General features: G+C 50.1%; 9 protein-coding genes across 9 annotated transcripts; 3 read left to right on the top strand and 6 right to left on the bottom strand.

Moving 5' to 3' along the window:
- Nucleotides 1-738: 738 nt before the first annotated feature.
- Nucleotides 739-2,736, top strand: CI109_106101 (uncharacterized protein; the record flags this gene model as incomplete). The annotated part of the gene is made up of 8 exons (XM_032007483.1): nucleotides 739-1,215; nucleotides 1,305-1,376; nucleotides 1,433-1,486; nucleotides 1,588-1,620; nucleotides 1,687-1,724; nucleotides 1,790-1,848; nucleotides 1,936-2,222; nucleotides 2,296-2,736. The coding sequence occupies 8 exons, from the start codon at nucleotides 739-741 to the stop codon at nucleotides 2,734-2,736; spliced, it is 1,461 nt and encodes a 486-aa protein (XP_031858218.1).
- A 203-nt stretch (nucleotides 2,737-2,939) lies between these two features.
- On the bottom strand, nucleotides 2,940-3,884 carry CI109_106100 (uncharacterized protein; the record flags this gene model as incomplete). Its single annotated transcript, XM_032007484.1, has 4 exons — nucleotides 2,940-3,110; nucleotides 3,192-3,559; nucleotides 3,684-3,749; nucleotides 3,821-3,884. 4 exons carry the CDS (start codon nucleotides 3,882-3,884, stop codon nucleotides 2,940-2,942), a joined length of 669 nt encoding a protein of 222 aa, XP_031858219.1.
- A 253-nt stretch (nucleotides 3,885-4,137) lies between these two features.
- CI109_106099 (uncharacterized protein) lies at nucleotides 4,138-5,570 on the bottom strand (the record flags this gene model as incomplete). The annotated part of the gene is made up of 9 exons (XM_032007485.1): nucleotides 4,138-4,228; nucleotides 4,293-4,542; nucleotides 4,627-4,707; nucleotides 4,767-4,814; nucleotides 4,875-4,938; nucleotides 5,003-5,012; nucleotides 5,070-5,153; nucleotides 5,217-5,304; nucleotides 5,405-5,570. 9 exons carry the CDS (start codon nucleotides 5,568-5,570, stop codon nucleotides 4,138-4,140), a joined length of 882 nt encoding a protein of 293 aa, XP_031858220.1.
- Nucleotides 5,571-5,868: 298 nt separating this feature from the next.
- CI109_106098 (uncharacterized protein) lies at nucleotides 5,869-7,724 on the top strand (the record flags this gene model as incomplete). The annotated part of the gene is made up of 3 exons (XM_032007486.1): nucleotides 5,869-6,162; nucleotides 6,233-6,465; nucleotides 6,554-7,724. 3 exons carry the CDS (start codon nucleotides 5,869-5,871, stop codon nucleotides 7,722-7,724), a joined length of 1,698 nt encoding a protein of 565 aa, XP_031858221.1.
- Nucleotides 7,725-7,775: 51 nt separating this feature from the next.
- CI109_106097 (uncharacterized protein) lies at nucleotides 7,776-9,983 on the bottom strand (the record flags this gene model as incomplete). The annotated part of the gene is made up of 6 exons (XM_032007487.1): nucleotides 7,776-8,025; nucleotides 8,104-8,288; nucleotides 8,348-8,416; nucleotides 8,476-8,610; nucleotides 8,672-9,444; nucleotides 9,518-9,983. 6 exons carry the CDS (start codon nucleotides 9,981-9,983, stop codon nucleotides 7,776-7,778), a joined length of 1,878 nt encoding a protein of 625 aa, XP_031858222.1.
- Nucleotides 9,984-10,394: 411 nt separating this feature from the next.
- Nucleotides 10,395-13,192, bottom strand: CI109_106096 (uncharacterized protein; the record flags this gene model as incomplete). Its single annotated transcript, XM_065967770.1, has 10 exons — nucleotides 10,395-10,442; nucleotides 10,505-10,590; nucleotides 10,653-11,136; nucleotides 11,194-11,584; nucleotides 11,651-12,059; nucleotides 12,131-12,209; nucleotides 12,269-12,377; nucleotides 12,574-12,680; nucleotides 12,952-13,039; nucleotides 13,116-13,192. The coding sequence occupies 10 exons, from the start codon at nucleotides 13,190-13,192 to the stop codon at nucleotides 10,395-10,397; spliced, it is 1,878 nt and encodes a 625-aa protein (XP_065823842.1).
- A 464-nt stretch (nucleotides 13,193-13,656) lies between these two features.
- CI109_106095 (uncharacterized protein) lies at nucleotides 13,657-15,964 on the bottom strand (the record flags this gene model as incomplete). Its single annotated transcript, XM_032007489.1, has 7 exons — nucleotides 13,657-14,148; nucleotides 14,202-14,501; nucleotides 14,560-15,009; nucleotides 15,072-15,284; nucleotides 15,354-15,525; nucleotides 15,618-15,794; nucleotides 15,870-15,964. The coding sequence occupies 7 exons, from the start codon at nucleotides 15,962-15,964 to the stop codon at nucleotides 13,657-13,659; spliced, it is 1,899 nt and encodes a 632-aa protein (XP_031858224.1).
- Nucleotides 15,965-17,015: 1,051 nt separating this feature from the next.
- Nucleotides 17,016-19,213, top strand: CI109_106094 (uncharacterized protein; the record flags this gene model as incomplete). Its single annotated transcript, XM_032007490.2, has 3 exons — nucleotides 17,016-17,431; nucleotides 17,485-17,621; nucleotides 17,676-19,213. 3 exons carry the CDS (start codon nucleotides 17,016-17,018, stop codon nucleotides 19,211-19,213), a joined length of 2,091 nt encoding a protein of 696 aa, XP_031858225.2.
- A 602-nt stretch (nucleotides 19,214-19,815) lies between these two features.
- Nucleotides 19,816-22,601, bottom strand: CI109_106093 (uncharacterized protein; the record flags this gene model as incomplete). Its single annotated transcript, XM_032007491.1, has 3 exons — nucleotides 19,816-22,157; nucleotides 22,239-22,372; nucleotides 22,456-22,601. 3 exons carry the CDS (start codon nucleotides 22,599-22,601, stop codon nucleotides 19,816-19,818), a joined length of 2,622 nt encoding a protein of 873 aa, XP_031858226.1.
- Between the last annotated feature and the right edge of the window lie 126 nt (nucleotides 22,602-22,727).

Below are 22,727 nucleotides of genomic sequence, written 5' to 3'. Positions count from 1 at the left end.
CTCGCCCCCTTCGCGAGATCTGCAGTATCTCGGTTAAGGGACTCCTTCCCAACGACGATCAGGCATGTCATGTCAACCATAAAACGCCCCGGCACGGCGAGACACCGATACGGTGTACGGTATACGGTATACCCAAAGCGTCCCAGCGATTGTGACGTGAATACATAGATGGGAGCGGGCGTGCCGAGAAAAGAAAGGAAAAGAAAACATTCACATACGCACACAAAGTAGTAACCGAGTAACTGGTGTCAATGAGTAGTTGTGAGACATCAGGCAAAAGCCCTCGCTGTACAACTAATTGCGTTGCGAGGAATCGTTAGATCTGACGATCGTCTATCTTGCTTTACATTTTTCGCGATGGCATCAACATCGGCGAGTGATTCTTAGACACCGACAATACCATCAGCCACAGCCAAATGATCACCACGCGAAAGACATCTCTTTGAAGCATCGCATCTATCTCACGAAGCGCGTTCGTACCTCGGCATCTCTTCTCCACTGGACTGCAGACTGTTATCCGACCCCGTCAGCACCACTCAACGAGTCACTGTTTCCCGTACCACCACCACCACCACCGCCGCCGCCGCCGCCTCGTCTTCACTCACGTCATCGACGAGCGAGTTCATGTCAATCGAAGACTCTAGCCGTTCTCATCCCCGTTTCAACCCTGCTTGATTATATTCCGCCAGTCTAGTGTCGGAATCGTCACGCAGTCTCCACAACGCAGCTCGGTTGACTATGAGAAACAAGATCACCCTCGGTGATCTTCAGACCGCCAACTCTACCGAGATTGTTCTGATCCTGGCATCATCACTAGCACCTACCGTACAAGTTCAAGCGTATGGAACGCTCAACCTCATTGGTATCGCTTGTCTATTGGTTTTAATCTTAACGATCACACTAGCCGTTCATCCGAAATGTGAAGGATCGACTCGATCAAGAAGTAGTAGACGAAGAGCACCTAGGGACCCATGCTTGATCAACGCTTTTATCGTCCTCATCTTGGTTGATGTTCTCAACCTTCTATATTGGCTTGCAATGGTCAAATACACATTCGGTAAGAAGTTTGATACACTTTCGGAGGCCGAGGCGAAAACGACTTTTGAGAAAGGAGGAAGCGAATTGCCACATCGAATGACATGTAGGGTGCAAGCTATACTTGTAGCTGGAACACAGGCCGCACAAGCTGCCGCCATCCTGGCGTTGGTCATACGTGTAAGTACTTGGCTATGCTACTCTACCTTACACTGGTCTCGCGATGTTTCTCCCCTAGCTAACCGATCTTGGATGTAATTGTACCGTAGCTATGGCTCAAGACCATCCGTCTGACAACATCAAAACTCGACAAACTCCAATCATGGCCAGTGACTTGGTTTGTGAGTAGAGTCCACTCGTTTGTTAGGCGAGAGCTCGAACTAAGTTCTCGTACTAGCTTCTTGCTTTGCCATACCTCTGCATATTCGTCTTCATTCCCAGAGGAATCATTGTGAGTGATACCCACATCACGCTTGTGCTATTAAACATGCTTTACCTTACTTTCGAAAGTGCCTCCTCACTCATTGCCATTCACGTTCTCACCCCTGTTAGTTGACCGACGGGAAAAATGACCCATCTTTGGTTGTGAGTCGGTTCACGCCTGCTTCATGTCCTCTGAAGCATACACTAACGGTCAAATGACAATCTCAGCCCGTCCCATTCTACTGCTCGCTCCTCGAACCAGGGCAGTAAGTCGAAACGACTGTTAGCTGATTGTGACAAGGAGTTGACCGACATACGTTGTCTTTCACAGCCGCAAGTCTTGTCAGATCACGACCTTGGTCATCGCGGTCGCTGCTTTGATCATGGAAAGTGAGTACATAACATTGCTTCTCCCCTGAGCCCAAGGCGACCTGGATATCTTGTTGGAAAGAGGCTTACTTTACAATTCGTTTGTAGTATGGACGATTTATCTGGTTTGGTACCATTTCAATCAAACACTGGTCACCTCACGTCGACTCGGCAGTCGACTGTCTTCAAGCTACAACATCAACGCCGCATTGACACGACCGACACGATCTTTCAAGACGTTCTTCTTCGTCAGAGTGACTTTGTTCGTGTTATGGACAATGGTCATAATGGCCGCTACGCTTTATCAAGTTCTTGACGACAGCATTTTCGATCCTGCCAACGATTTGGCCTTTGCTTGTGCATCCCCTTTGGCTTTTGTCTGTTTCGGATCACAGGTATGTTGTTATCCTCCTATGGAAAACGTCAGTGTTCACGACCACTGATCTGATATCCGTTGTGGAATCACAGAATGACATTTTGGAAATATGGCACATACCGACCAATGTTTCAGGATGGAAACGCCTCTTACGTCTCGATCGGTACAGGGAAAAGAAATCAGGGGATACGATCGCTCCCTCTCGCAGGGGTAGTTTGGCTGTGGGAGCACATAACGATCGTCAGAACGATCCGCAACTCGACTTGCGTGGCTTTTTGGGAGAATATCCATCCGAGTCCACAGGAGAGGATGGAGAGATCCCGCAAGATTTGGAAGCTGGGGGAGTCGGGTTCGACCGGGCCATCATTGCCCGAGAGAAACGGTTCGGCGACGACTTTGTCGAACTCGGACAAGAATCGACAGAATCGAAAGCCATCGAATTGGACCAAGATGGGAAATGGAATGAAAAGGATAGAAATATAATATTACCACACACTGGTGGTGGTGGTGGTGGAAAGGAATCGGGATTGTAATATCTAAACGAGTATTGAAGCTCAGAACGAGCGAAACCATATTGTATCACATTATTATTAACCTAGACCAAATTGGACTTGTTCCCACGGAGGTACGACATGCATAGATGTGTGAAAGAAGTGTATTTCGGTGCATCCTCTGCCCATCACTCCGACTCCTTCCCCTGCCCTCGAGGTGACGTGAAAGCCTACACACTTGCCGATCAAGGTGCGACCTTGGTCTCCTGCCATGAACCATCGCCCTGAAGAGCCCACTGAGTTCTTCGATTGGGGATAGGCTTGAGTTCGAGGTACTCGACCGCTTCGGGCTTGATGGCGATAATTGCAAAGTGGTCAAGGGCGTTCGTGATCGTCTTGCTTTCTTCCGGGTCGTCCTGTAATTGTGACGTGACAGAACGCAAGCAAAAGTCAATATCTAAGTTATCGTCCTACTTGTGGGCGCAAGTCTCACTCACCGACTCTGCTGGAATTGTTTCAGGCCACTTATCGCTCCCTTCGACCTCTTCCAACTTTTTCCCAGGTGTCGGTCTCCCAAACCCAGCTCTCAGATGACCGCTCACACTTCCCCACAATTCCTTCCTCTTCTTCTCCCACCATTCTGCATTTCCCTCTTCCTTCCCCTCGAGTCCTAGACCCTTAATGATTGTTGGGAATTCGGGTGCAGTGGTCGTCAAGGGGAGGGAGTAAGCTTGGCCTGTGATACGGAATTGGACGTTGGTATTTTCGATCCACCAGGCGATCTCGACAGTGGGAGAGTGGGCGAGATGGGCAGGTTTCGACATTCGTGTGTCGGTAGTGGTCAACAGGATGTTGGACGGCGTCACTGTATAGAATGCAGTGTCAGCTGATAGATCTGTATATGTGATGGAACCAAGAGCGCTTCGGTGTGTACGCCGGAGAGAAGTGATCAAAACGGTATTAGATGAAAGAAGGAACCGGGAACTCACCTCCACGATGGACCACATATCGAACTTTTGGTTTGTTCTCAGACGAAAGAGTCGAGAATGCATAGGCTGGTGCAAGGATCACAGAAAGCATGTTGAGCTACATTTCAACAACACGACACGAAATCACCACCACTCACTGACGGATTTCGGGTTGTCCTTCAATTGCTGCTCGAGCGCACTGGTCCAGGCTGGTTTGGACATGATTCGGCGGAACGTATTGATAGCTGACAGGGTGAAACTGTTAATATGATGGACTGAACAGAATGAAGTGTATTGAACGAACGTGCAGGTGGTAAAGATAGAGTTACGTTTATGTGATTTATGATGATGATGATGAACGAGCGATCGATCGTCCTCCACCGGGCATTCCCCGCATCAACCCTTCACCTTCCCCGTAATATGTATTTCGGTATATGGCGTCATATCATTGCATGCATGCATGTCAAACATCGTGCTAAACTACTTTGGCCACGTCGGTGTTCACAAATGTCTCTATGCTCAAGTTTCCAGCTTCGGACTTGACAACGCCAGCTTTGGCCAGAACCCTATGCGACGGAGTGGATCATCAGTACTTCACCGCGAAATTCTCTGTACACCAGATGGACTCACTGCAAGGTCTCTCTGATCACATCCTCCTTGACCTCTGCAAGCGTCTCTTCCCACTTAACACTGGCCAACCACTCAATCACATCCTCCTTCTTGTGTCCGAAATAGTTACTGACGAAATCCACATCTTCCTTCTCTCGTGCTTGTGGGGAGTTGAAATTCCTTACGTAGGGTTGGAGAGAGTCAAGGAACGTCTTGATGGTAGAGGATGAGGCAGAGGGAGAAGCGGCAATGTGCCAGCATGGCCAAGGAGCTGTGCGCGAGAACGGGACAGAACGTCAACGATGAATATCGCGTTCGCGGACGCAAGACAAGGGCTCTTGGGGACAAAACGCACTGTAGACTGAACCGATGAATCGGACTTCATCAGAGTCCACATATGGCTTGGTAGTGAACCATTCCCACAGGAATACAGAGGCTGTAAGGGAGTTCAGCAAAGACGACAATGGCTTTGAGAGAAGAGAGAATCACACTCACTCTCGCCGGAGTTGACAGAGTCACGAAGTGGTTTGAACTGACCCTTCACTATGAGCTTTGTAAGTATGTACAAGCGACAATAAGTAACAGATAGGCAGCTTGACATACCTTCAAACTTGGGTTGTTCAGCTTCGGTCCATCCTTGTTGGAGTGATAACACCGATGCCATGACCTATATTATGGGGAAGATTAGCTTTCAGATCTCACAATATGAATCTACCAAAGGCCTAACGCACTTGCGAGCCGCTATGGGTGTAACCATCAGCAAAGTGTCACTCGCTTATCCTGTGACGGATGACATACCTTCCAAGACGGGAGATACCGAATGATGTGCCCTTTAGATCATCGACAGAGTTATAAGGGCTGTCTTTGCCCGTAATGATTGCCCTTCAGTCATACACACAATCAGCTCCGCGGAACCACGCAAACAGGGTTACGGTCGGTACATACCATCTAAGAGGACTTGCGATATATCTTCCAACGAGCTTGTAGCTCGTCAACCCATTTGCCAAACCAGCTATCAAGGCGTCGGTAAGGGCTGATCAAGATACACAACGAACAGTTAGCACATGTACATATATGCCTAAATTCACTTGGGACCAAGAGTTGTGAAGAACGGAATGTGATTCGTGACTTACCAATGCACAGATCAATCTCTCCATTCTTCAACTTGACTTGCATCTCCCCTGTCCCACCTGGACATTCGACCAGCTCAAAAGTCGACCCTTGGTCTTTCTCTGCGAACTGAAGCAGAGGTGAAAGGAAATGTTCCCGATGCCATCCGACGCGAAGTTTCGTAGTCATCTTGGGCTATGAGATGTGAGCGGAGGGGTCGTGATGAGCAATCAAGAGTTCACTTGGTCGGAATGACACCGATATAGATGTAGATGGGATCAGACTTACTTACTTCCGAGGTTGGACTCGGACCACGGACCAAACATTGAGCGGAGGTCGCCGCTGTCCTATTCGCTGTTCGCATGTCCTCCACCTCGCCGTGCTGGCATCATGCCCGTCATTGCAACTTCCTTTCTGCTCTGCTCTCGTCTTTCGACACTAACACAGACACATCACTGCAAGCGATCCGCGATCATAGGTGTACAAGATGCACCGCAATCTGCTCATCTACCTATCCGCTCTATCAGCTCTCTCACCTCTTCCATCGCTCTCACTTCGTCATGGCGCACATCAACTTCGCGACCTGTACGCATACCCGAAATACGAAGTACAATTCATGAATGATCTACCGTTATCAGCTGGGGACGCGCAAAGATGTAAGATAACAGGGATAGGGATTGAAGAAGACTGGATGGCGATGAGACCTGCTGGCGGAAGTGGTGGCGAGAGACGGTTGATCAATGGCGATGAAGGAGAAGGGTCGAGCTTAAACGCACAGCCAGTGAGTATGACCTAGGTTCTAATTTAATGTGAGACTGATGCTCATTGTGACGTACCGATTGATCTTGTAGGACAAGCTGGAACTGGTACCGATGAATTTCGCTCATCCAGAGGACGAGCCCGGTACTCCGCCATATCCATACTTGTGTTTAATGCCATCATCCAATACGACTGCAGCTCAAACGTCAAGAATAGACCAGCTCGACGAAGTGGAGGACGAACTTGATCCTGTCCAGGGATGGCAAGCGCTCAGTCATCTGGAGGGGAAGTGTTTGTACTCTCGACAAGGCTGGTTTACCTACGCGTGAGTAACATATTGGAGAACCAGCTGCCCGTCGTTCAACGAACGCAATCAACGTAAGGATAAAAAGCTGATCACTCCTTGCCATTAGTTATTGTCATAACAACTACATTCGACAGTTTCGACAAGCGCATCATAAACATCCTCATCCGCCTGGAGGAGTGATACCTACCGAAGATCCAGCCTATGACGCATATACGCTCGGTCAAGCGAACCCTTCACCTCGAAAAGGTTCCTCTACCAAATCCAAAGTCAAGGGCGTCAAGGGTGCACCTAATGCAGCTAAAGCAGAGCAACAAACGACACTCAACTCGCTCGATCAGTCCTCGTCCATCTCCACCGGTACAGACACTGGAGTCGGGGTTGGAAAGGGAGACATCACCGCGCCGGCCGTATCTTTTGGACTTGATGCTTCATCTCGTTATCTCGTTCAACGGTGGTCTGACGGAACCCGATGCGACAAAACTGGAAGACCTCGTGAAGTTGAGGTTCAAGTCCATTGCTCGATGACGACAAGCGATATGATTTACATGGTGAAAGAACTGGCGATTTGTCAATATGTCATCATCATTCATTCTCCACATCTATGCGGACTACCCGGATTCAAGGCGGAACATGCTCAAGTGGAGATGGCAGGAATCAAATGTAGACAGGTCATAAGTGATGAGGAATTTGAGAAATTTGAAAAGGGCGAGAGTGAAGAAGAGGCAGAGAGAAAGAAAGGAGTGTTGGGATTACCATTCTCGAATAAACCGATAGGCGAACATGAACCTCAACATCGATTCGGTTTAGATGGCCAACAACAACAGTCAGGTCCGGACGGTCCTGGAGTCCCGCCCGTTGACGAGACACAGTCCCTTGGAGGAAGTTCCGACTCCACCATCGATGGTACAGAGATCGTATTCGGGCTCGACGTTGAAGATTCGAACCTTCGAGAGATGCTCAAAAAGGCTCTTGAATCGCTCTCCGACAGAGCACGAGGTAAATCTTCTTCTCTCGACAACGATGACGAGGGTACGAATCGCGACGAAGAGATCGTTCTTGTCTCATGGGACGAAGATGATGAAGGAGGAGCGGTGTTGATCGACGCGGATATGGTATTGATGGGTGGGGAAGAGGGGGAGAAGAAAGTAGGTTTGGGCGAGAAGGAGAAAGGCATGTTGGAGAGAGTTATACGAGAGTATCTTGGTCGGTCAAAGCAGAGTAAGAACGATGAGGACGAGGATGCGCAAGATGAGGAAAGGGTGAAAGACGAGTTGTAATTTGTTTCTTGCATATGCATAGGGGTTCTTCTATTGGGTTGCGATCCACTACTACACTGTCTTCTTTCCCTCAACACCCCAACACCTCCAAATCCTCTCAACAACCCTCAACTTGTCTCCTCTTGTCAATCCTGGGTCCTCTACCATCCTTAAATCGCCCAAGAACGCATCTCTACTAGACCCACCCAGCCCGGCTGCCCAGGTACGCATTCCACTGACAGAGACTATCAGAAGACCACGATCACGATCTGACATCTCTTCCTTGCCTTTAGGGGCGGTAATGAGGAGTCTTTCGATTGATCTGTGAAAGACATCACCGCAAGTGGTCGTCAGCTTCTTGTTGACCAGTACGAATTGGTCGGGTCTAAAGCTGACTCACCTCAGACCGTTGAAATACTCCCTACGTCGACCTTTGCCTCGCTTCTCGCCCTTCCACACACCTTGCAACCATCCTTGCAGTCCGTAGAGCACCAACACACTCGGGGCTACACCGACAAATGCGAAGGTGAGTTGTTGCGATCGGAGGAGATGATCAAGCGAAAGCAGAGAGAGGGATAAGTCGGTCTGTTATCAGAAATAAGATTAGCATGAGAGGACGGATCACGCTTGGGCCGCCGACAAACCTTTGTCTTTTGGACTTGGATGAGCAATGTGCGGATTAGACTTCCCATTAGGGCGTTCTTGACCGGGCTCTACAAGTTGCTTCGTGTTCAGCTACTCTTCCTCTGATTGGGCAAGTTGTATTACCCACCTGCATCTCCTTCTCGTATACCCTCAGGACCTCTTCCATATCTCCATTCCTGACCTTCTCTCCTAAAGCATCGAGAGCTGGTCCTGAAAGGTGATAGTAGTCTTTTCCGAGGTCAAGCACCATTCTCTCGAGTGACTAATGGGGCAACGAAACGTTAAGCATGTATACCTTCCTCCAACCGGAAGGAAAGACTTACCGCTTGATCAGACTTGACAGTCGTAGGAGCCACTCCCAATCCCTCCCCTCCTCCACGTAACGTCTTTCCTATACCCTCTAACGGTTCCCAGACCCACTGAACGAAAAACCCTCTCACAGTCTCTTTCGCATTCTTGACCTGTTCCCGCATCCATTCTTTATTCCTCGCAATAGCAGAGACGATGACGTAAGCTGTTGGAGGAAGGAAGAGGAGGGGGAACCATAATCTTGTCAGAGCGGAAGGACGACGGTGTACAGTCAAAGTTTGGTCCATTTTCGTTCGCGCTTGTGGCAGGTGCGATTTGAGTAGTACCAACAGAGAAGCGGGAGAGGCGGTAGGAGGTGGAGCGATAGGAGCGATGGAGGATCTACTTCGTTTGGAAGTAGAGGGAGGGGGTGATCGTGGTGGGGGGACATCCAATGCTTGACATAATGTGGAGTAGAGTCTAGTTGTCTCGCCATATATATCTTCCACAGCGGAGATGGAAGCTCCACCTTCGCGCTTCTCGTCAGAACCCCATTGCGGTCCTTGAGTAGCTAACAGACCGACCCTTCGGGCCGCTTCGTCCCGAGCATGAGTGAGTTCCTTTCGCGAGGCCAACATCTCTCGACGAGTCAACACGTAGGGGGAGGTGATGGATGTGAGGGCTGCAGATGTGGTCGAGTGGAGAGGTTTGAATAACGCGTCTCGGGAGGGTAGCTTGAACGCTTTGAATTGAGGGATGGACATGTTGGATCGTGGTGGTAAGGCAGAGTAGATCCTGTGCGGCATGGCTATGATATTCAACTTATCAGCGTGATCATTTGTAACACTAACTGACCAGAGCTATTTAGACCATTGACTCACTCTGTAATAGGTACACTCCGACACCTCTTCGACTGCTCAAAGCATTGTCCCACCAGCTCCTTTCCTGCTCGAACTCCATCGCGCCTTCCACAAATGTCTGCAGGACCTCTTTCCAAACCATCGTCACCGCTCTTCCTAAGACTTCAATCTCCATAATCCCATCCAACTCGTTGGCTTCTACATTATATCCATAACCATCTTCGTTGTTCTTCTGCACAGACGTTGACGACGACAATTGCTCGAGGATCTCGATGAGACGTTCGAAAGATGCTGGTTTGGGAGCTGAGAGGTCGTGTAGTGCGGTTTGAAGAAGAGCCGAAGGTTTCGCAGGTGATCTCTTGTTCTGTGATTGAAGTGATGAGCTAGAAGGAGGGAGGTTGGCGGGGATTGTGGAGAGAGAGGAGAGATGAGAATAGAGCTTCTCATCCGCATAACTCGGTGTTGGAGCATGGAAGAGGAAGGACATGATGCGGGCGTGTAAGAGACCGTCAGCTCTTGAAGTGGGTCACTTCAACGCAAAGCTATTTATGAGAGCAAACAAGAGAAGGAATGGTTCAACAAGTTAGGATAACTCGGTTGTGTTGGACGAAAGACGTCATAATCCAAAAGATAGATTCGTGCCTAGCAATGTTGGGTGAAACTTATTTGCTCCCCCACATCGGGCGGCTTATGGTGAAGCTGAAGGGGCCGCTGAGCAAGGAGACTGCCGGTGCTATGATGTATGGAATGTCCGGTTTAGAGAAGAACGCTGTGAGGATCGGTCCAGAGGCTGGACTGGGTCGATGCTTGAGAGCCATTGTTCACTTTTATTCATTTCCACGGACCGATAACGAACATAACAACTACATTACTTGCCTTTCCCCTCCATTCTTCCAGGCTACTGGTGTAAAGACGCGCTCCAGAGAGCACCAACGAAAGTAAGGATCTGATTGGCATCCAGTCATCAGCACCAAGATTCACGCCGCATGCATAGGTGGCACAACTCACGAGACGAGGTCGGACGTCGACAATGTCCTCTGGGACAAGGAAGATCAAAGCGCCCATCTTTCTCGCAATGGAGATAGCGAGTTTAGCTATGCACGCGTTTGATCAGCTGTTGTTACTGGTCGCATCGCTTTACAGCACCGCCACTCACCGTTCTGCCTCTTGTCCTCTGGATCTGTACCGCTGTTGACTAAAGAGTAGTCGACGATACCAGGCTTGACACCGTTCAACAAGTCCAAGAAGAAAACACCGTTGCTCAAACTTGGGTCTTTGAAACTTCGCATTGTCGAGCTCTTCCCACCCTTCTTGACCGTCTCGTTTGCCCATCTGACCATCTCCTGATCCGTCACACCCTTTCCGCTAGGCGAGATGCTCGCCAAGGTCTGGTTGATACTCAATCGCATCAATTGCCAGACTAAACCGAGAACAAGAGTTCGGGTACCGTCGACAATATCGGCACCTTGGATACCGACAATGTGCATTCCGTTGGCTTTAGCGAGATCAACGGCGTAGTTGGTGTTCTCGACGGCCTTGAATCGAGATAGTTCTTGCCCTTCTTTAGGTTTAGACACCCGTCGCCAGATAACGGAACCGGGGATAACCTTGTCGAACCCTTGTAGGAGCACATTTCCGTCCTAGACATCGGCAAGCGAATCAGCTCCCGGTTCTAGTACTGAGACACTCCAACCCACCTTGAGATCCTCGAACAAGTTGTACACTCCCGGCTCGACGTCCAAAGAGTTCAACCAAAGAGTGAACACTCTCGCCTCTCTCTCACCCTCAGCGTCAAAGTCCTCCACAGGTGGGGGCGCTTCAGTCTCCTCGAGAGGCGCTAGGCCAGGCCATGTGTTGAAGAGGTTCGCAACGAAAGCCAAGTTGAGTTTGGGGTTACCTCCAACGAGTGAGTTGGCAGTGAGGAATCGTCGACATCCGATCTTGTCCGCGTTTTGAAGCACCTCCTCCGCACGTTGGTGCAGGTCACGGGTCTGGAGAGGGGATCTAGAGCATTCCTCGGGTTTAAGCTGGTTCAAAAGGATGGTGTAGTTCTCTCCGTCTGATACGTCCCGGGTGAAGTTCTCGACACTGCCGGCAGTTGACATGTCAGCGCATGTCAAAGATGAGAGAAACATATTTCATTGTCTAGCTCACCGTCTGCTCCATCCAGCTGCCTTGAGGTGGTAGTTGAACCATCTCAACAAGATCTGATCAGGAGGCAATCTCAAGAACTCGTCCAATGTTTCTCCGTCATCCAACAGTCGATACAGCTCAGGATGGATCTTGATGTCGATCTTGCTCAACAGTCCTCTTCTGATGACTTGCCAGATCAGACCCAAGATCAAGTGCTCTCGGCCCTCTGCAAGGTCCGAAGGACCGATGTTGACGACGGAGCATCCAATACCTTTAGCGGAGGTGATGACTATGTTGTTGTTCTCGGAGATCTGGAAAGCGTTGAGTGGCTTTGCAGGCTTTCCTTTAGCGGAAGAAGGCTTGTTGAGGACTCGTTCATCGATGGTGTCGGGAACGGAATCGTTGATGAGTTTACAGAGGATCAGACCGTCTACGAGGGACAAAGAGCCAATGTCAGCACATTCCGCGAGCTTGATCACCTCAGCTACATCATAGGCTCACCTCGGACTTCGTCGAAGAGTTGCATGGTATCTGTTGGAATTGGTAAGATGTGACCGATATCCTTGTCCGTGGCGAGGACCTACACCATCACATGGCTGTAAGCTATCCGTCCTCAGCTGCGAATCACAGGCAACTCACGCCGTTGATGTGGTCGGTGAACGATCTCCTCTCATCTTCGTTGATGGTGTGTTGAGCGTTGGTCCCAGCTGTACCCTTCACCGAGATTCGTCCTTTGTTTGTCTCAAGGCTGGACAGGCAGTATTGTCAATATGATAACTTGCTGCGCTTCGAAAGACAAATCGTTCCAGCTCGACCCGTCCCACCCCACTGCCTCGCCTCGGCTCCATACCCTGCGGGATCTTCCCTTCGGAACATCTCCAAGTGTGCGCTTGGACACGAGACATCGAGCGTTGAACATAACGAAACGATGAGGAGACACTCACAGAGGATGGCTCTTCGCTGCTTTCAACAACGAATGCAATTGTACCCAATCTTCCAGCTCGACCTTTCCCGAAGAATCAATATTGACGCTCTTGAGGGTTTCTCGGGCCTGTGGGTGGTGGTGGTGGTAGCGAAGCAGGTCAGCATCCGTTGACGTATAGTCACAGCTACAGCTAAGGTAGCGGGAGCTCTCTCCGGCCCGGCAATCTCCCATTTCCTTTCTGCTGCCCATCGATCGGGACCTAATGCTCCACCTCTTAGACCGAGGGTGATCATTCGGTCCGCTCCATAGCTCGCCGTCATTTCCTCCTCCAACTTCTTATCCGCCCAAGCAAGCTCCACACCCTCCATAACCTGTAACAGAAGGTTCCCTGACTCACCGAATCGTAGTCCGCCTCTCCACTGGATTGCAACGCCGATATGACAGTCGCCTTGTCCAAACTTCCCTTCTCATCAACATCAATCTGTCTACAAGATCGAACATTGCTCTGATCAGCCTCGAAGACAACATGGAGAGAAGCATAAACCATCTCTTTGGGCTTACCTGAACTTGTTGATCAGGTCAAAGATCTCATCTTGTTTGAGATCGGGGTACTTTTTACCCAATTTGATAGCCTGCATCGTGGGCAAGGGGGTGTCGGGTGTGGGTGCGGGTTGACAGAGATGGACTTGTCAGAGGTTCGACTTCGTAGCTCGAGCGGGTGCACAAAGCTGTTATGTTGATATACTCAATGGGATAGTCTTAGCTCTGAGGATGATATGAGCAGTCTCTAGGTGGATGAGTAAGAATGAAGATGAGATGGCAAAAGAGAGAGCTGTGCTGCTGATGCCCAGCTTCGGTGGATTGTACTGGGTATCTATCTATCTCATGTTGACAGGGTGCCATGCGCTACGTCACCTAATCATTACCCAATGTGGCACTTTCTTTTGTTCATGGCATCTGTTTATTCATGCGTGCATTGGCTCATTATCGTATCGTCTATATTTACAGGTGCACTATGCTTGTTGTACTGTATCGTCGTATGTGATGTCGGAATATGCTCATAGCTCGCTCTCAGTCTACTCTTCTAGATTCGTTGACCTGATCACTCCCAAACTCTACCCGTGGGCACTTTCGCCCCACCTTCTCTCCTCGCTTCACCAATGACTAAGCTCAATCTCTGTCTAGCTGCCTCACTGTCACCCTTGATCTTCCCACCTTGCAGACCCTCACTCTCAATCGCAAACCAGATCTTCTCTACCTGACCTCGTCCGTACACTCTCACCACTTCATGAGCGACAATCTCAATCCAAGCTGAGACGAGATGCGCTATTGGCGGTGAAGCTGGCATGGGATCTTTGAGTGCGAGAGCCAACCATGTCCACGCTTGTGGCAAGCGAAGTGGTTGGATAATGAGCGTTTCAAGTTGAGTAGGGGAAGGTGGTGAGATGGAAGTGGTAGGTATGATCGATGATAGCGGTGTTTGCAGAATGGCGAAGTACAGGGTGGAGATACCGGCCATTCTGGAAATGTATTCGGCGAGCGATTCGTCACTCCCTCGACCAGTGGATTTCTCGTACTCTTCTCGTGCTTGGTTCTGATGAGACATTGTTAGCTCTTGTTCAACCATCGAAGCTATCCGGCACTTACCGGCTGTCTCGCTGGGAAGAAGGGTATGACCCAAGGGCATTTCTTGACAAATCTCGCAAAGACCACCTCGCCTAAAGCCGCGTGACCTCGTAACAGCAGACCAATGACGATTCTCGCGAGCGGGAAAGCGGCGTCCGCCTTGGCATTTACTTCTGATTCGGCCTGTTTCACAAGAGCCTTAGAGAGGTGAGATAGAAGATAGGCGTAGGCTTTTGGAAGCTCCGCGTTGAGTATCGTGGGTGATTCGGATGTCGGTGGAGAAGGAAGTTGTTGGATGAGAATGGCGTTCAGATCGTTTGTCTGTATGATGCTCTCATCAGCTTTGCTTCACCACAAGGAGTAAATTAGCAACACTCACCACTCGCACAATCGATTCTTGGGTGTTGACGACTTGTCCCAAACCTCTGGTGATCAGTCTCATACCCTGTCTCAAACCCCTCTTCACCTCTCCATCCGCTTTGACAGGTTCTATAACCTCGCTCTTCATCCATTTCTGCTTCTCCACCCACTTCCTCCATTCTCCACCCGCTTTGCCCTTTTCGGCCGCAGCCTTACTTCTCGCTTCTTGCTCTTCCTTCTCCGCGGCCACTCGTCTGTCTTCCGCTTCTTTGGCTTCTCTGGCCAGTCTCTCTTTCTCTGCTTGTTCCTTTGTTTTCCGCTCGGCTTCTGCCTTTTGCGCCACAGCCTGTTTCTCTGCTGCGGCGATCCGGGCAGCTTCCTCTTCCTTCTGCTTTCGAGCAGCAGCCTGAGCAGCTGCAGCAAGTTCGGCTTGCTTCTTCTCCACCTCCTTGATCGCCGCATCAATATCCTATAGGTGGTCAATGTTAGTTATTGGATCTTTTAGACGAGAGCGACAATTCATCAACTGACCGCCCAGAGCTTCTTCTCCCTTTCTGCAAATTTCCTCGCCGTCTCCTCTTCCTCCTTGTTCTGCTTAATTGCCATTCCTTCCAACAACCTCCTCATTTCCTCCGCCTCTCTTGCCACCCTGTCGTCTTCCTTGCCACGTAATCGAGCCCTCGCATTGCTCGCGATCACTCGGATCTCTCCTCTTCGTTCCTGAGCCGCTTTCTGACCGTCCCTCTACGAGGGCATGTCATCAATCAGCATATTGTCGTAGTGAGTTGAAAGGAAATGGGGAGAGAAACATACCCATGCAGCTTGATCGGTTGATTTCAACCATCGATCATAGTCACTTGGTTCCTCGCGTAATAGCTCCTCGATCCGCGCCTTTCCTTGCGAACTCGATTTGTTGGGTGTTGCCCATGTTATAGTAGGTATCGCAATCTTTGCCTTTCCTTTACTTTTGATCGAAGGTGTAACACTGGAAAGTCGATGATCGGTTAATGATGGGTGCAAAGCAAGGAAACAACGACCATTGAAGAGGTAAGAGGACGGCGCGTCTACCACACGTACGATTTGGCTCTCGTACTTTCTCTCCATTTCTCCTCTTTCTTCTTTGGTATCACATCCCATCCATCGTCCAACCCTAACATCTCAACTTCGTCCTCCGAGTCCAATGCTGCTTCAGAATCGGACGAGTCGAGAGCTGCTAGGATATTCTTGCCGAATGAAGATCTAGCATCGTGTTTACTGTAATGGCCCATTGTGAAGAAAGGGATACGTCTTTTGTCAGCTTCTCCATGAGCATACGAGAAACTAACTCACGAAGGTGAGAGTGAGAAGGAGTTGTCGGAAGAATACGAGAAGTCAAGCGATGCTATCTCATCTTCGTCAGATGAATCAGCGGCGCCGAAACGCATGGTGTGGAAGGAAAAAGCAGATTGCTGACAACGCTGATGCTAGTGTTTATCGTCCAAGTGAATCCGAGGAAGGACGATTTGAAGGGTCGCGAATGTGGGTCCAGCTGGAGAAGTGGTGATGTTTCGCCACGGAAGCTGAGTATGAGAATTAGCAGATGTTGTCGTTAGTGTGTAGTGGGCATAGGCATCCGTTGTCGCCTATGTTGTGTCGTCAAGGTATCTCTAGTACTCTTTGTAATCTATATGTTGTTCACTCTGAACACGGTCGTTATTACAATTGTTGCTGTTGAACTGCACTTCGCTCAATCGCATCCCGACCACGTGGTCCTCAAAGTGGGCTGAGTCAATTAACCCCCGTTATTATCCCGGTTCGATCAGGCATTCAGTGGATCGCTTTACAGTGTGATGGGAATGGGAACCGGAATGCGCAAGCCATAACCTACTACTATACATCAACCTCGACATATAATCCTACTCTGGTCCAACTTGATCAAAACATTCCACAGTCTCACTTTGTACTTTCCGAAACAATACGTGCCAGGATACACACGGCCAAATAACGCGTGAGAAGGAGAGTGAGGACGACTAGCAGTAGAGCAGTGCTTGTGGGCCAGGTGAGTCAAGCAGTTGGCCACTTGATTCCGCGGATATCTGGTGCTCGGAGTGGGTCGACGATATCTCCCAATTTTGAGGGGTGGGCTGTCGTTGGACTCGCCCTGCTTCCCAGAGTCGCCTGCTTGCTCTATTGAAAGCCGATGGTCAAGAGAGCGTTGTGTGCATAGCATTGCGCTACCGCTTCCGCTGTGTCAGACTGGACATGTTTAGTCATACGCCACGGGTCCAGTGATAAGCTGATCTTTTGTCCTTGGTGCAGTTGTAAAATAACAAACATACGTCCCTTTCACCAACAACAAAGCCATACGACCTAGTCCGGACCAACAACCTTGCATAACCCCTCCTTTCTCCTTTCTCCGTATCAAAGTCAAGTTGGTTTATCGGATCGTCAATAGCTCGTCCAAGGTTCATCGTTTGCCTAGACTATCAACGACTGATGGATACATCGACACTTGCTCTCACTGATCGACACGACACGACGCGCGACCGCGAGCTTACAAAGAAATCAACGGCAACTTCAATAAAACCTGGTGTGAATCTAGATTGGTTAGATCAACTGATTTCAACATCGACCGCCGCTTCTCAGTCAGAGTCAAGTTCATTCGTAGATCCCGGCGCATCCTCCTCACCGACTACTCCCACGCCTAAGATGGACACGCATCAACGGAATGCTTGGTCGGCTGTACCGCAGGTGGATCGTGTTCGTCAAGGCGGTAATGGGAGTGACGATGGGGGTTATTCGACCGTGGTTCTGGTGTTCATACCGTTCCTGGTAGTTTGCTTGACAGTCTTACTGGGTCTGGTGGTTTTCCTCGTCGCGGTGCTATATATGAGAAGGAAGAAGGGTATCAGGTGAGTCTGCAAGCTTCCTTACAGGAGGGATGGAGCTCACCCTGATTTGTTAGACTGACGGAAGATGGAGGACCACTGGACTTGTCGAAAGGCGATGGAGTGATCGGCGAGGGCGGCGTAGAAGGAGTGGAATCCCGATGGCTTGAGACAGTCGACCCAGACGTCAAGGAGGCATACAAGCGAGCTAAAGGTAGGTTCATTGGTCGTGCAACGAGGTCAACGACCATACTGACCCTTGTGATAGATTGGCAACAGCAATATCCTCCCGCTTCGGTTCCCACCGATATCACCTTATCTCAATTTCTTTCCATTCAAGAAAAAGGCGTCTCGGCTTGGGCGTTCGAGCCAGACTACGAGGACAACCTCTCACTCTACGTCCAATCGCGTACTGAGATCACGTTCTTGGCCGATGGTCCCGGTATGCCGGCTCGAGAAGGTGGCGGCAATTCCGTCATGGCGAATCTTCCACTTCCAAAGCTTAACGAGGTGTATTACTGGGAAGTGAAGATGTATGAGAAGCCTCCAAACACGGAAGTCGCGATTGGACTCGCAACAAAACCGTACCCATCTTTCCGACTGCCTGGATGGAGCAAGCATTCCGTTGCATACTTTGCGACGGACGGGTTCAAATCGCACAACTACCCTTTCACTGGCTCTTCATATGGACCACCCCTGGCTGAGGGTGATGTGTTGGGAGTGGGATATCGACCGAGAACTGGGACGGTATTTTTCACTCGAAACGGAAGGAAAATGGAAGATGCGTATACTGGATTACAGCGACTCAATTTGTTCCCTACGGTCGGTGCCAACGGACCTTGCACGATACATGTCAATCTCGGTCAATCGGGATTCGTCTTCATCGAGGCGAACGTGAAGAAGTGGGGTCTAGCTCCCATGGTCGGTACACTTGCTCCTCCCCCCGCCTACGGAAGTGAAAGAGGGTCAATTCTCCTCGACGCGGGTTATGGTACTCCTGGAGCGAATCGACAACCGTCGTCCAATCTCGGCGGTGTGAACGCGTTGATGGAAGCTGCTCGTGTGAGATCTGCAGCTCGACTCGGAACATCGGCTGGATCGTCCTCATCGTCGCTCCAAAGCAACCTCACCCCTCATACACCTACGCGCCGACCGTCCAACTCGTCTCGACGACATCGTCGAGCGGGAAGACGCGCCGACCTGGCAGGATCTGTTCCGACCGTTCCGAGTCCTCTGCGAGCGAGCGAAGCGGGCCCTGGACCTTCTACTGTGGGCAGTAGACGACGAGCGTTGGGACGAGCAGCGGGGGACGAAGTCGACGAAACGACATACGTTTCGCCGACTGATACACCGAGTATTGAAGCGCGTGTTCCACCTCTTGAGGGGATGGAGTTTATTGACTCAGCAGAAGAAGAAGATGAGGACGAAGACGCCGATTCTTTCGACGACGCACTCACTTCTCCTCAGAGGGATCGTGAGACTTCTCCTATCGAACATAATCCACCTACACCGAACTTGCTCGATATATCAATGCACTCGTTAAGGAACGGCGGACATTATTTCGGAGATCATTATGCGGAAGAGGGAGAAGACGGCAGTCGGAGCGGAGGGAGTGACGAGACGGCTCGACCAACACGACTGACCCTCGGTCCAGCACGTCTTTCGCAACAGCAACAACAACCGAACACGAGTCCGCCTCCACCGGGATATGCACCGTTGGATCCGCACATGTATTCGGGTGGATTACCGGGTGATTTGCCAGAGGAGTTGGTGAATCAGGCGATTGCAGCGATGAGCGAGAGGTGAGCTTACCAGTGCCTTGAGTTGCTATGTTCAGGAAGTTGACTAAATGACTGTGCAGTGAACAAGCTGGAAGTGGGGCACACGATGCGCAGCAAGGTCGAGACGAGTCGCAGGAGGGATCGAGAGGTGCTCTCAGTTGGCTAGGATTCGGACCAAGAAGAGGTTAAGAGGGACGTGTGCATCATCTGGCAGGTAGAAGTGAAACGTCAAGAAGAGAGAAAGGTGTAAGAAGTAGGAGTTGTTGTTGTTCATTTTCCATTTCATTTTTACGTGTTGTTCTTTACTTTGATGGTATTCAAGAGGAAACCCTGGTTGACGAGCGGTCGTCTCGTTTACTATTGTTTCTATGTTTTTGTATTCATCATCCGAAATGTATCCGGTTGGTCAGTCGGTTGGTTCGTCGGTGAATCTGCCGTTGTGAATGAGAACTTGCAGTCTCCTCGCCGAGTAAAATGAATCGGAAGCAGAGCGCATTATAATACATCAAGAAATGATGTCGCATAGCAAAATAGAATCAATATGCGCATTGCATATATGTACATATATGTTGGTCATCGGACCCAAAGCCTCTTCGCATGCTTTTCGTCACTTGTCGTCAATGTTCATCAAATCGTCATATCTCCCAACAAGTCGAATCTCCCTCCTCCGACGGCCTTTGTCGTATCTTTCTTCTTCTGACCACCTTCTTTATCCGCAGACTTTCTCTTTGCCTTTTTAGCTTTCTTCTTGTTGTCCCTCGAGCTCGAGACTACATCCTCCTTCCCTTCTTCTTCTCCCTCTCCAGCCAATGGAGTTTCCTCCTTGTTCTGGTGTGCTTGCGGGCTATTCAAGCCGACTATCGTCCCTTCTTCCAGATCCTCGATTAACGCCTCCCAGCATTGCTCGAATGCCTCTTGCTCTTCCGAGGTCCAACTCCACCCTGCTCCCGGCTCGAGTTTCGATAGTAATCGATGGAGTGTCACCCCACTGAAGAAGACGAAAGGGATGAGATGAGTCGGACCGAATTGCTCTACGGACGACAACGAGTCCGAGTTTGGAATACCTGGTAAGAGCAATAACGATTGAGCGAGTAGTTGCGAGTCTACCATTGTCGAACTTAGTTGCGCGATGAGTTGAGCGTTCCTACTTTCCAAAAGGGGATACAACATTCCTCCTTCTTCCGGCCCCACGGCTTTCGTATGCTGATCTAACTCTGTGATCAAGTCCTTTCGCCACATGGTGAACGTTCCGATGGTCGCTCGGAGCACAGCAGATACTTCGTCTCTTCGCCATTTGTGCGTATCGTTCTTGCTGGATTTGCTCGCAGCTTCGAGGATGGAGAAACGCAAGATCGCCACGAGGGGCTGTAACGATACAGGCAAAGCTCGAACAAGAGGCGTAGCGGACGATAAAGGTTCGAGATAGACTCGCAATCGATTTTCGGGAGGTTGAAGGCAAGTCGGTAATCCTCCTTCGGATCGGATCCTGGCGGGAGGTAGTTCCAATTGACACGCAATCAATTTGCTTGATGACCCTTGTCGCGCGTATTCCGTTATCGCTCGCGTTGTTGACGTCCTTGCCGTAGAAGAACGCGAAGTGTTGACTTCGGCATCGACGAGGGTTGTGTCTTCGGAAATGACGCCATCTCCCGCCTCCGAGTTATTCTCGGTAACATCGACGCCAAGCAGACTTCTCAGTGCTCGATCTTCCTTGTCCGTGTCCATCTCATCTTCCACTCCATTGCTGACTGTGTCCGGCTCCTTGTCTGCTTCCACCTCGAGTGTAGGCCAACGTAGCCCACCCAGACCCTCATCCGCGATACCCCATGTCGCAGTCCGTACTCGTCTCGCTCCTGCTGATGATCTCAGACTCGCAGCTGTGGGATCCTCCAGGACGCCCCATAGATACGTTCGGTCAGGGTACAGCCATCCATTCGTGATACTGTTCAGATATCCTTGTCTCTGGGCTGCAGCATAAGCTTGTCTCGCCGCACTGATCCAAACCTGTTTCTCTGTTTCGCCATCCAGTCTTGTTGACGAGGTCGTTCGACATCCCGAGCCGTTGAGCTCGCCGCAAAAGGGAAAGGTCGAACAACATTCGCCTCCGGGTGGCAAGGAATATTGCAAGGCCGCATCGATGATGATGTCCACCATGTTCTGTAGCGACTGTTCCGTGTCGAACGGATATACGCTCAGTTTCTTCACCACCCTTTCCACGAGTTCGACGACCTGATCGCCTGGGTTGATCGATGCTTTCGCGTTAGCCGACGGACTGAACAGTTGTTCTCGTAAGATCCGGGCTGCCTTCTCGACACGTTGGACGGTATCGAGATTCGGTTCGAAGAACTGCGAAGCGGTAGAAGGAGGGGTATAATCGTTTCCGCACAGTGAAGCGAAAAGCGGCATGTAATGCGGTGGAAGACGAAGTCGTTGTCGGAGTGCTTGAGGTTGGACAACCGTTAATACGAGAGTGGGACGAGTATATGCCGGTTGAGGAAGTAGAGCTGATTGTCGGATAGGGGAAGAGACACCTCGTCTATTCATGACGGGTTGGAAGGATCCGTCTGGACCAGGACTGGGTCGTCTGCTCGATGTAGCATTGTCACCTTCACCTTCTATCCACATCATCATATCGAGCGGGACATATCCTTTCACTCTCTCCGTCCTTCCTACCATAATCACGAAATCTGAATCTTGACCAATTACGTATCCTCCCAGTTGATTCGCAAAACTGACACAGACTCCATCCGCTTCCCCCTCTGGCACGATATGAAAAGCCACATCGAGCCTTCGAAGGGCGAAAAGAAATGCATGGGATGCTTGAGGTGGGAGAATGACCGTGTTCGCGGTACGGGAGAAGGAGGAAGATGATCGGGATGTTTTGGAGGTCGTGTAGAACAATTGACAAGTGAGAAGTTGATCAGAGAATCGTCGAAGAACAGTAGCGTGTTTCTCGGAAGGTGTAGCGCCTATATACCAAATAGCGGTGACGCATGTGTATCAGCTACTGATAACAGACTGTGAAAGGGGTAAGAGAGCAAGCGACTCACCATCGAATACGAAAGTAGGTTCTAGTCCAACCTTCCTCCAAGCTTTCACCAACCTCTTCACGAGCTTGTAGAACCTAAGATACTCTCCTCCTGAAGTCCAAGGCAGGCTATCAAGATAGAGCTTGTACACGATACTGGAGAGACCAGCATATCATCAGCATCTGGATCTCATAAATCACCGTTCTGCAGGCACTATCCGTTGAAAGTTGGGACTCACCCCCAAGCATCAACGACGACAGGCGTCTTACCCTTCCCTCCTGCTGAGGCTGCTTCGTTCGTATCATCTATCTCGGAGAGGATGAGCGATCGACATAACGAATTGCGATTCTCCTTGATGAAAGTCTGTAATCCTCGAACACCCATTCTGATGAGCTGATTACTCGAATGCCCAACTGAGTGGATAACGTTGTCCAGATGGATGTATTATATTTCGGGATCGTCGGCAAGATCTGTTATTGCCTTATCTATTGTCTCGGGTTCTTGAGGATA

The sequence above is a fragment of the Kwoniella shandongensis genome, chromosome 11 (genome assembly GCF_008629635.2).
Source record: "Kwoniella shandongensis chromosome 11, complete sequence".
NCBI classification, from domain to species: Eukaryota; Fungi; Basidiomycota; class Tremellomycetes; order Tremellales; family Cryptococcaceae; genus Kwoniella; species Kwoniella shandongensis.
The sequence above is the reverse complement of the archived record's forward strand: the minus strand, read 5'-3'. Positions and strand labels throughout refer to the sequence as shown.